This window comes from Mobula hypostoma, chromosome 2 (assembly GCF_963921235.1).
Source record: "Mobula hypostoma chromosome 2, sMobHyp1.1, whole genome shotgun sequence".
Taxonomy (NCBI): domain Eukaryota; kingdom Metazoa; phylum Chordata; class Chondrichthyes; order Myliobatiformes; family Myliobatidae; genus Mobula; species Mobula hypostoma.
Genome location: NC_086098.1, coordinates 116,501,837 through 116,514,865, shown reverse-complemented (window position 1 = coordinate 116,514,865; position 13,029 = coordinate 116,501,837). Strand labels below are relative to the sequence as shown.

The 13,029-nt window shown below is 41.5% G+C and overlaps 1 protein-coding gene across 1 annotated transcript in view; it reads left to right on the top strand.

Annotated features, from left to right (window-relative positions):
- LOC134357419 (dynein axonemal heavy chain 6-like) overlaps positions 1-13,029 on the top strand; it is a 495,424-nt gene that overhangs the window by 23,178 nt on the left and 459,217 nt on the right. The window contains exons 5-6 of the mRNA XM_063068992.1: positions 558-670; positions 12,360-12,422. Coding sequence (XP_062925062.1) covers positions 558-670; positions 12,360-12,422 — 176 coding nt within the window. The remainder of the gene's footprint in view (positions 1-557; positions 671-12,359; positions 12,423-13,029) is intronic.

Sequence of the window (13,029 nt, the reverse complement as noted above, 5' to 3'; positions counted from 1 at the left end):
GGGTTAGAAAATTATTGAGTTCAAGGGCATTTGGGCAACAAATGTTATTCTTTAAATAAATGAAAAGCATTTCGAACAGCTCTGAATGCTGAACTTTGTTCCATCCCTGAAATAGCTTCAGTTATGATTTCAGCCTTATTAGAGTCAAAAAGTCTTGGAACAATACAGTGCAGAAACAGAGCCTTCATCCCAACAATTCCATGCCAACCATGTTGCCCACCAATCTAGTCCCAATTTCCTGCTTTTGGCACACCTCCATCTAAGCCCTGCCTCTCTATGTACCTATTCAAGTGCTTCTTAATGATACAATTGTACCTGTCTCAACCACATCCGGCAGCTCATTCCATATTCTCACCACCTCCAGGTGAAAAAGTTACTTCTCAGCCTTTTTAAATCTTTTTTCCCTCATCCTAAATCTATGACCCTATTTTTGGACTCCCTACTTGAGGAAGACTGTTATCATTTGCCTTATTCATGCTTCTCATAATTCTAAACTCTTCTACCAAGTTGCCTTTCATTCTCATACATCTAACTTTCTGTGATGATTTGATTTGCAGGTCACCTCTATAACTGAAAAAGATGGAATAGAAACCATTTCGGTATTGGATTGGTTGCTGGAACGATATCTTTTTTACAAGATTCATCAACTGCCTGTCTTTGTGAAGTTCAGGTAGTATGTCACAGAATTGATCTAAATTGTTGATTAGATATAAAGTTGAAGGCTGTGATCTAAACATAACTGTTTTCTAAACAGGGCTCTGTATAACTGAATAATATCTTCCATCCCTTCGTGTTCTAATTGTAAAATATCAGTTTCATTCACTTGTAATGAAGACAGCGCTTAACAATCCACATAAATGGATGTGGTTAAGAAAGCTTGGAAGATGCATTTGATTATTAGCAGAGGCAGACAATACTAGATTTGGAAGGTTAAACTAGGACTATAGGAAACAATAGTTTACCTACAGCTCAAGAACTCTGAATCTCTGTCACTACATTCTAGAAAACAAACATCATGACATTAGAGAAGGTGCAGAAGAGATCTATAGGAATATTGCCAGGAGTAGAAAATTTCAGGTAAGGTTGGCTGCACTGGAATATTTTTATCTTGGAAGAATTGCACTTGAGAAGAGATCTGAGATATATAAAATAATGAGAGGCTGAGAAAGAGCGGATAGTGTTCAATAACCTGATCTAAAGAAATCAGTATAAGAAAGGAGGAGAGCTGAGAAGAATTTATTCTTCTTTTAGAGAGTGATTGAGGACTGGAGCAGTGAAAGATTGAAAGATATTGTTCATACTTGAAGTCAAAGTCAAAGCATTTGTGACATGCACAAATACAGGTATGTACCGGTGCATTGAAAAACTTGCAGCTGCATCACAGGTATATGGCATCATAAGCAGAACACACAAGAAAAACATACATTAAACATAAAGTATACACAGATTTGTAAGAAGGAGCACACTTAGAACAAAAATAAAGAAAATCAGTTTCAGTACAAAGTGATCAAAGAGGTTATAGCCTTGCTAAACTTTCGTGATGAGAGTTTTTAACGTTGATTCAAGAACTGAACATTATAACTCAAGGCGTTGGTAATCATTTTAGTAGTAGAATTCAGATGGATACTTCAATAACTAAAGACACAATGCTTAATGGGCTCCTTCTGTGGTGATTTCTATGATTTTATTCTTTGCATTCATGAATTTCTTTGCATTCATGAATTTCTTTGCATTCATGAATTTCTTTGAACCACAACTGCCTCTGGATTTTCACTATTTAGTAGTTACTCTGCTCTTGATTTTGTCCAATATCCTCATTCTTTCACCACTGATATCCATTTGTCGCCCCCATCAAGGTTAATGCAACAGTTTTACCAGGCTGCAACTTTAGAGGGAAATGGACAATTGATGTTTTGTGCTGAGACCATGCATCCAAACCAGTTGAAGGGTTTCCACTCAAAACACTGACAGTTTCTCTTACCCCACAGATGCTGCTTGCCTAACTGAATTTCACCAGCAGATTGTTTATTGCTTCAGATCGCAGTATCAGTAATCTAATATGTCTCCACTTTCCTGTCTTGGATAGTTCTATGGGTTCTGAATGAGACAGATTTCTGGGGCAGCACATTAGTATTGCAGTTAGAGCATCAAATTACAGTGCCAATGATCAGTGATTGGGGTTCAATTCCCCCCATTATCCATAAGTAGTTTGTATGTTCTCCCCATAACTGTGTGGATTTCCTCTGGGTGCTCTGGTTTCCTCCCACATTCCAAAGACATATGAATTAGGGTTAATAAGTTGTGGGCATGCTATATTGGCGCCAGAAGCATTGACATTTGCGGGCTGCCCCTTCAGACATTGTTGGTCATTGACACAGATGACTCATTTCACTGTATGTTTTGATGTGCATTTGACAAATAAAGTTAATCTTTATATAGCATCAATAAACTGAAGCATAAAATATAAACTCAAAATCTAATTTCTGCACTGAGTGTTCTTGCTGTCAGAGAGCCTGTGCCAAGCATGAACTACCAGGAGTGACTGGGCTATTGGAGAGACAGTGCTAGGGAAGGGCTGCACGTTCAGATCAAATTTCAAAGTAAATTTATTATTAAAATACATGTATGTCACCATATACAACCCTGAGATTCAATTTCTTGTTGCCATATTTAACAAATCTGTAGAATAATTACCAGAGTGCAGAAGAAAACAAGCTTCAAATTAAAAAAATAAATAATATATATCGAGAACTTGAGATGACGAGTCCTTGAAAGTGTGTCCAATGTTGTGGGAACATTTTAATGATTGGGTGTGAAGTTCAGTGAAGTTATCCCCTCTGTTTCAAGAGCCTGATGGCTGAGGAGTAATAACTGTTTCTGAGCCTGGTGGTGTGAGTCCTGAAGCTGCTGTGCTTTCATGATGGCAGCAGCAAGAAGAAAGCATATCCTGGGTGGTGGGGTCCCTGATGATGGATGCTGCTTTCCTGCTACAGTGTTTCATGTAGTGTAGATGTGCCTAATGGTTGGGAGGGCTTTACCTGTGATGTACTGGGCTGTATCCACTATTTTATGTAGGATTTTTATACATGAAATAGATGGGCAGTGCTGAAGGTGTGCTGCACTTCTAGGCTATTCAGAGGGATTGTTGCAATAACGGAGGGGCAGGATCAAGGGAGAACTGTGCTGTAGGAGGGGAAGTAATGGAAACAACACAGTTGTGTAACTAGTAAATTCAGCAACACAGGTTCAATCTTGTCCTCTGATGTGCAAAGCTTGCAGGTTCTCTCTGGATATGTGTGGGTTCCTCCAGATGGTTCAATTTCCTTCCATTAGTATTATGACAAAGATTAGACTTGGTGGTTTCAGGAGCCAGGAACATCAGGTAAATATACTTTGTAAACTGCACAGAATGGATTATAATCTGTGACTTCCTGCTATCACCAGTAGATTGTCTACCTTTGGAAATATTAATTTGCTTCAAAGTTTCCCCTAAATACAATATGAAGTGTATTAATTGTTATCCCTCTCAATATTCATAATTTTATTTGATGTGAAATCCGATTAGTTCGCCACTGCAAGGACCCCTATATAGTAATTTGGCAAATGCCCAGATGATTGGTTTGCACTGGTGTGGGCTGAAGGCTAAAGACTAGTCTAGAAACTACAGGTCTGCTCCATTTCTCAAATGCGAGAATATGATTATTTCAATTTATCTTTGTTGTACAGTTTTACATAGAAGTACAGCACTCTCTCAGGACTGCACTAAGTGGCAGACCAGACAGAGTGCTTAAGTTGTGAAATAGGTCTTACACCATTTAGAGGTAGGTTGTTGTGTTCAGCTGCTGTCGTCTTTCAACATTGTTCATTGGGATCCTTTATTTTTGTTCAGTGTTGGAGCAGACACACTATTGAACAATTAACAATATAACAGCTTGATTATATGGTTGAACATTCAGTGGTGGGAGTGCTTCTAAACTGAGGTGGAATGAGAATAATGCAAAGACAAGTAGGACCACTACTTTAAAAGAAGCTGTGTAGGTACACGAGCAAAGTTAGATGAAGAGGGATCAGCAGTGATGCATATTTGGCGACTTGAGATTGCATGAGCTGTTGCTTGTGACAAGTGAGTATGAGATTTAAAAAGCAAACAGGGCTAGTTGGGATTTTCAGAGGACTTGAGATTGCTGGGTAATTGGGCATTTGGCAAGGACCAATAAAAATGAATTTATGTTTAAGTGGAGCAGCCATTGTGGGAGAGGCCATTGATGGAGTGGGACATGGTTAGTTAGGGAGCTTGATGCTTTGGCTCAAGAGGCTTCAGCAAAAAGTGGAGGCTAAGGTAATTTCTGTTAAGTTTTTTTTCTTAATGCACAATTAGAGCAGTGGAGTTTAAACTAAAGTTGTAGGTGGATGGGAACCAGAATGCCAGGTAAAGAGTAAAGTGGTTGTGGGGAAAGATGATATTAAGCCCACATATAAAGACAGGAACCAAGAGGTTCCTATATAGAGGTCCCAACTAGAGAGTGCGATACTGGATCTCCTGTTAGGGAATGAGATGGGGCAGGTGACAGAAGCATGTGTGGAGGAACACTTTGGGTCTGCTTTGTGATCATAATTCCATTAGTTTCAAGATAATTATGGAGAAGGGTAAGACTGGTCCTCAGGTTGAGATTCTAAACTGGAGAAAGGTCAATTTTGATGGCATCAGAAAGGATTTGGCAAGTGTGGATTGGGATTGTTTGTTTTCTGGCAAAGGGATGATTGGTAAGTAGGAGGCCTTCAAAAGCAGAACTTTGAGAGTACAGAGTTTGTATGTTCCTGTTAGGGGGGAAAAAAGGCAAAGCTAACAGGTTTAGGGTTTTGAGGGATATTGAGGCCCTTGTTAAGAAGAAGGAGGTGCATAGTAGGTATAGACAGCAAGTAACTAATAAGGCACCTGAGGAGTATAAGAATTGCGAGAGAACACGAGGGAAATCAGCAGAGCTATAAAAAAAAAAGGCATGATGCTGAAGGAGAATCCCAAGAGCTTCCACAGATATATTAATAATAAGGATAGTAAGGGACAAAATCGGTCTGCTTGGAGATCAGCATGGTTATCTATACATGGAGCCAAAAGAGATGGGGGAGATCTTAAATAACTTTCTTGCATCTGTATTTACTTGAGATATAAACATAGTCTATAGCAGGGGTCCCCAACCTTTTTTGCGCTGCGGACCAGTTTAATATTGACAATATTCTTGCGGACCGGCCAACCCTGGGGGGGGGGGGGGGGCGAATAGGGTTGCCAACGGACAAGAGTAGCAGTCAAAGAAAGACTACAATGACCATGAAGCCTTGCGTGGGCACCAGTGCGCATATGTGTACCTGCCGATATTATTCTCTGCAAAGCGTTTTTTGGCAATTCTGTTTGGGGGCGGGGGGTGTTCTTCACGACCGGAATATTGGTAATAAGGGGCTAATACACTCAATTTCGTTTCTAAAAGGGTTTATCTAACGAATTTAATATTAAACACACAGCGCATATTTTCCTCGCATGAATGTAGTGATAAGTCAATCATCAGGGGAGGACGGGGAGCTTGAAGTGTTGAAAGAATTTCCAGTAGAAGTGGTAGAGACAGGTTCGATATCATCATTTAAAGAAAAATTGGATGGGTATATGGACAGGAAAGGAATGGAGGGGTATGGGCTGAGCGCAGGTCGGTGGGACTAGGTGAGAGTTGCTTTTGGCACGGACTAGAAGGGCCGAGATTGCCTATTTCCATGCCGTAATTGTTATATGGTTATATAAGTCACTTATCAGTCATTAGCATCATAACATTTTAAGTAACGTTTGGATATTAAACACACAGCACATATTTTCCCCGTATGAACATATAAAATCATTGCAACACACCAGTATCGCTGAATCAGTGGGAGCCCTGGTCTTGTTTCCCTGCAACGAGACGGTCCTATCGAGGGGTGATGGGAGACAGCGATACTCGAAGGAGGCTCCTTATGTCCAGTCTATTTAGTTTTAGTCGCATTTATTGCAGAGATATGTATGTTGGAAATGGAAGCAACGTTTTCAGTTCTTTCGTGGCTATCTCAGGATATTTAGCCTTGACTTTGATCCAGAATGCCAGCAGAGATGTTATGTCAAACATACTTTTCAGCCTGCCGTCATTTGCAAGCTTGAGGAGTTGATCTTCCCACGCTGACATGGATGACGCGCTGTTAATGACCTCGCATGCGTTCAAGCTCAATAGTGCGTGACAGGGAATGAGGAAAGGTGCAGCTGACTCCTATCGCCAAATCATATCGTTTCCTCGCGGCCCGGTAGCAAATGCTCTGCGGCCCGGTGGTTGGGGACCGCTGGTCTATAGACCTGAGGTAAAATAGCAGTGATGTCGTAGACCAAATACAGGTTACAGAGGAGGAGATGCTTGCTCTCTTCAGGCATATTAGGGTGAATAAATCCTCGAGCTGACAGTGTCCTCTTGGACCTTGTGGGAGGCTAGGCAGAAATTGCAGTGGCCTTGGCAGAGGTATTTATAACATTCTTAACCATGGGTGAGGTATCAGAGAACTTGAGAATAGCTAATGTTGTTCTGTTGTTCAAGAAAGGTTCGAAGAATAAAGTGGGAAATTATAGCCACATGGTCTAATGTCAGTAGTGGTAGAATACTTTCCAATAGTTTAAGGGCTCAAGTATATAAGTATTTGGAAAGATAAGGCCTGATTCAAAAGTTCAAAGTTCAAAGCAATAGTTAATGTGGCTTTGTGCATGGTAGGTTGTGTCTAACAAATCTTGTAGTTTTTTTGAGAACCTTACCAGCAACTTTAATAAAGGAAAGGCTACATAGACTTTAGTAAGGCCTTTGACAAAGTCCATATTGGGAGGCTGGTCAAGAAGGTTCAGTTGCTGGGCATTTAGAATGAAGTAGTAAATTGGATTTGACATTGGCTTCACAAGAGAGGCCAGAGAGTGTTAGTAGATAGTTGCCTCTCTGACTGAAGGCTGGTGACCGGTGGTGTTCCGCATAAAGTGGTGCTAGGTCCATTGTTGTTTGTCATCTAATCAATAATCTGGATGATAAAATGGTAAACTGGATCAGCAAATCTGAGGATGTGGAGAGTGAGCAGTGAGGAAGGCTATCAAAGCTTGCAGTGGGATCTTGTCCAGCTGGAAAAATGGGACAAAAAATGGCAGATGGAATTTAATCCAGACAAGTGTGAAATGTTCTTTGGGAGAACAAATTAGGGTAGGTCTTGTACATGGTTGGGTGCTGTAGTGTGTGGTAGAACAGAGGGATCAGGGAATTAGGATCCTTAATTCTTAGAAAGTGGCATCACAAGTAGATAGGGTAATTAAGAGAGCTTTTGGCACATTGGCCTTCATAAAACAAAGTTGGGATGTTTTGAGATTGTTTAAGTCAATGAAGAGGCCAAGTTTGGAGTATTTTGTACAGTTCTGGTAATCTATCTACAGGAAAGATATCAGTGAGAGTGAAAGAATACACAGAAAATTTACAAGGATGTTGCCGTGAACATAAGGCCAAAAGACATGGGAGTAGAATTAGTCCATTTGGCCCATTGAGTTTGCTTAGCCATTCAATTATGGCTGATCCTTTTTTTCCCCTCCTCAGCCCCACTCCCCGGTCTTCTCCCTGTAACCTTTGATGCTGTGTCCAATCAAGAACCTATCAATCTCTGTCTTAAATACACCCAACGACCTGGCTTCCAGAGCTGCCTGTGGTAATAAATTCCACAAATTCACCACCCTCTGGCTAAAGAAATTTCTCCACATCTGTTTTAAATGGACACACCTCCATCCTGAGGCTATAACCTCTTGTCCTAGACACCCCACCATGGGAAACATCCTTTCCAAATCTCCTCTGTCTAGGCCTTTCAGCATTCAAAAGGTTTCAATGAGATCCCCCCTCATCCTTCCACTGAGTACAGACACAGAGCTGTCAAATGTTCCTCATTTGATAACCCTTCATTCCCAGAATCATCCTTGTGAACCTCTGAACCATCTCTAAATTCGGCACATCGTTTCTTAGATGAGGAGCCCAAAACAGTTCACGATACTCGAGAGGTCTCACCAGTGCCTTATAAAGCCTCAGCATCACATCCCTGCTCTTGTATTCTGGACCTCTTGAAATGAATGCGAACATTGCACTTGCCTTCTTCACCACCGACTCTACCTGCAAGTTGATCTTTATGGTGTTCTGCACAAGTACTCCCAAGTCCCTATGCATCTCAGATTTTTAGATCTTCTCCCATTAAAAGAAAATAGTCTGTACATTTATTTCTCCTACCAAAGTGCATGACCATGCATTTTCCAACATTGTATTTCATTTTCCACTCTCTCGCCCATTGTCATGATCTGTCTAAGTCCTTCTGCAGCCTACCTGTTTCCTCAACACTACTTGCCCTCCAAAAATCTTAATATCTGCAAACTTGGAAACAAAGCTATCTATTCAATCATCTAAATCATTGATATACAGCACAAAAAGAAGCGGTCCCAACACTGACCCCTGCAGAACACCATTAGTCACTGGCAGCCAACCAGGAAAAGATCCTTTTATTCTCACTTGATGCCTCCTACCAATCAGCCAATGCTCTAACCATGCCAGTAACTTTCCTGTAATACCATGGGCTCTTAACTTGGTAAGCAGCCTCATATGTGGCGCCTTGTCAAAGGCCGCCTGAAAGTCCAAATATACAACATCCACTGCATCCTCTTTATCTGTCCTATATGTAATCTCCTCAAAGAATTCCAACAGGTTCATCAGGCAAGATTTTCCCTTAAGGAAACCATGCTGCCTTTGTCCTATCTTCTCCTCTGTTTCCAAGTATTCCATAACCTCATCCTTAACAATTGACTCCAACATCTTCCTAGGCTAACTGGTCTATAATTTCTTTTCCACTGCCTTCCTCCTTTCTTAAATAATGAGGTGACATTTGCAATTTTCCAGTCCTCTTGCAACATGCCAGACTCCAATGATTTTTGAAAGATCATTACTAATGCCTCCACAACCTCTACTGCTACCTCTTTCAGAATCCTAGGGTGCAGTTAATCTGGTCCGGGTGATTATCCACCAGAGTTATAGGAAACGTTTGCATAGGTTAGGACTTTGTTCCCTGGAGCATAAGAGAAAAGGGAAATTTGATAGAGGTATTCAAAATCATGAGTATTGATAGGGTAAAGGCAACCAGGCATTCTCCACTGAGGTTGGGTGAGACTAGAACTAGAGTTCACAAAGTAAGGGTTAAAGGTGAAATATACAAGGGAAGCCTGAGGGTCAGGGGTTGGTGTGATTGTGGAATGATCTGCCAGCAAAAGTGGTGGATGTGGGTTGATTGCAACATTTAAGGAGGGTGCCACTGTAGCGTAGTGGTTAGCACAATGCTGTTACAGCTCAGGACTCTGGAGTTCAAGATTCAATTCCGACGTCATCTGTAAGGAGTCTGTATGTCCTCTATGTGGAATGCATGTGTTTTCTCTGGGTGCTCTGGGTTACTCCCACAATCCAAAGATGTACTGGTTAGTAGGCTAATTGGTTGTTGTAAATTGTCCCATGATTAGACTAGGGTTAAACCGGAGGTTGCTGGGCAGTGCTGCTCGAAGGGCCAGAAGTGCCTATCCTGCGCAGTACCTCAGTAAATAAATACATAGGTTATAAGGAAGCATGTATAAGTACAAAGATGGGAGGGGTATATAGGGCTATGTTCCAGGTGCATGTTGATGGGACTGGGCAGAATAACAGTTCAGCATGGACTAGATGAGCCAAGTGACCTGTTTCTATTATTCTGACTCTGGGAGCTGCCATTCTATCAAAGGAAAAGCTTCACAATCTACAGCATTGTAGGATCTATCAGCACAGAAGGAGCCCACTGGCTCCTCATTGTTTGTGTCAGCTCTTTGAAAGAATGCTTCAATCTCACATCCTAACAGTCAACACATAACCCTGCACATTGGTCCTCTTCATTTTAAACAACCAGACTGTTCCCATGTTTAGGAAATTACGGGAAAGTTACATACGTAGATAGAGCGTTGGCTGATTGGCTGGAAACAGAGTGGGAATAAAGGGATCCTATTCTGGTTGGCTGCCGGTTACCAGTGGTTTTCCACAGGGATCAGTGTTGGGGTCGCTTCTTTTTACATTGTACATCAATGATTTGGATTATGGAATAGATGGCTTTGTGGCTAAGTTTGTTGACGATACAAAGATAGGTGGAGGGGCCGGTAGTGCTGAGGAAATGGAGAGTCTGCAGAGAGACTTGGATAGATTGGAAGAATGGGCAGAGAAGTGGCAAATGAAATACAATGTTGGAAAGTGTATGGTTATGCACTTTGGCAGAAAAAATAAACGGGCAGACTATTATTTAAATGGGGAAAGAATTCAAAGTTCTGAGATGCAACAGGACTTGGAAGTCCTCGTACAAGATTCCCTTAAAGTTAACGTCCAGGTTGAGTCAGTAGTGAAGAAGGCGAATGCAATGTTGGCATTCATTTCTAGAGGAATAGAGTGTAGGAGCAGGGATGTGATGTTGAGGCTCTATAAGGCGCTGGTGAGACCTCACCTGGAGTACTGTGGGCAGTTTTGGTCTCCTTATTTAAGAAAGAATGTGCTGACGTTGGAGAGGGTACAGAGAAGATTCACTAGAATGATTCTGGGAATGAGAGGGTTAACATATGAGGAACGTTTGTCCACTCTTGGACTGTATTCCTTGGAGTTTAGAAGAATGAGGGGAGACTTCATAGAAACATTTCGAATGTTAAAAGGCATGGACAGAGTGGATGTGGCAAAGTTGTTTCCCATGATGGGGGAGTCTAGTACGAGAGGGCATGACTTCAGGATTGAAGGGCGCCCTTTCAGAACAGAAATGCGAAGAAATTTTTTTAGTCAGAGGGTGGTGAATCTATGGAATTTGTTGCCACGGGCAGCAGTGGAGGCCAAGTCATTGGGTGTATTTAAGGCAGAGATTGATAGGTATCTGAGTAGCCAGGGCATCAAAGGTTATGATGAGAAGGCGGGGCAGTGGGACTAAATAGGATAAAATGGATCAGCTCATGATAAAATGGTGGAGCAGACTCAATGGGCCAAATGGCCTACTTCTGCTCCTTTGTCTTATGGTCTTAGTGCTGTCCAGGAAAACATTCCATGTCTGAAAATGCAACACAGAAAGTTTGACTGGAATGTGAAGTAATAATTGGTGAGGATTTTAAAAGCATGTGTCTGGTAAGATCAGATACAGTGCACAATTAAGAATAAAATTATTTCCACAATGCAGTTGTATTTCCTTGATAGTTGTTAGTTATGGAATATAAATTCACCATTAGTTATGGAATAAATTCTGTTAATGTTCAAAAATTTTAATGATGAGAGATTTTACTAAAACAATCTAGAACATTTATCACCAAGCGGTCTGCTGGAGAAACTCAATGGACTGAGCAGCATCTGTGGGAGGAAAGGAATCGTTGACATTTTGGGTTAAAACCCTCTAATAAGACTAGGAATGGCAAGGGGGATGACCAATATAAAAAGGAGAAGGGAAGACACAAGTTCAAGGTGATTAGTGGACTGAGGAGAGGCATAAGATGACCAATACATTGCACTGGGAGGAAGGGGAGGAAATGGAGTTAGAAAACAGTGGGAGGTGGATGATAGATTGAGACAGACAAAGAGAAAATGAGAGGCAGATGGAATTGGAATGGGGTGGAAGGGAGGGTGGAGACAGTGGATTGCTTGTTACTCCAGATTCCTGTATCTATAGTCTCTTGTATCCATGGTTCATTAATGTCAGATTGTATTGTTATTGACTCCCCAATGCCCTTTGAAAAGGCCTGATGCCAATCACACCTGGGTGGTGCCTTGACACCATCTTAACTGGGGTCTGAGAGTGGAAATGATCACAGTTTACCTCCTGGGAAGAAGCAAACCAGAGGTAATCCCCTTTAGTGAGCCTAAGACTCCATTTTTCCCACAAGAAAAGTCTCAACCTTCCCAAGTGGCTGTGCAGAATTCCCAAAGGTGAATTTGTTTCACCTTTGCCACTCACTTGGTTGCAAATAGGCACTCTTTGTTAATTCTGAACTGTGCAGCAAGTAACCCTTAACCAACCCTGAGATGTTAGAATAATCTGAGTCTTATGTTTAGGTCAGCCTTGCTGACAGTTAACTACACTCCAATAGATGATATGTAAGTTCAGCTTGGCTGAAAGATTCATGACAGCAGATTTTAATACAGGACTTGTAGAAAGGATAAAATTCAGTGAAAGGTAGTCAGATACCAGGGTTTGATTTAAAGGCAGGGCTTTTCCTCTATAATTTTAGTGTTACTAATATCCTGTTTGTAATCAATGTTTTCCAGAAAATGGAAGGCTTTCAATATTTGGAAGGTCAATGTCCGCAGCTCAAAGACCAGCAGAAGTAGGTATGTTGGAAAACTAATGGTTCACAAAATGTTAAGAGAGCCTATTTCAATCTCCCACTGCTACAATTGGAAGTTCCCACCTACTTCAAAAGGGCAACAATTATACCAGTGCCCAAGAAGAACAGAGTGAGATGCCTTAATGACAATCATTCAGTCGCACTCACAGCTGCAGTGATGAAGTGCTTTGAGGTGTTGGTCATGGCTAGAATTAACTCTTGCCTCAGCAAGGACCTGGACCCTCTGCAATTTACTTATCACTGCGATGGGTCTACAGTGGACACAATCGCAATGGTTCTCCATGTGGCCTTGGATCAAGTGGACAATACAAATACCTGTATCAGGATGCCATTTATTGACTGTAGCTCAGCATTTAACACCATCATTCCTACAGAACCTGGGCCTCTGTACCTCCCTCTGCATCTGGATTGTCGACTTCCTAACTGGAAGACCACAATCTGTGCGAATTGGTAATAACATCTCCACCTTGCTGATGATCAACTCTGATGCACCTCAAGGATGTGTGCTTAGCCCACTGCTTTTCTCTCCCTACACCCATGACTGGGTGACAAGGCACAGTCCAAATCCCATCTGTAAATTTGCTGATGAT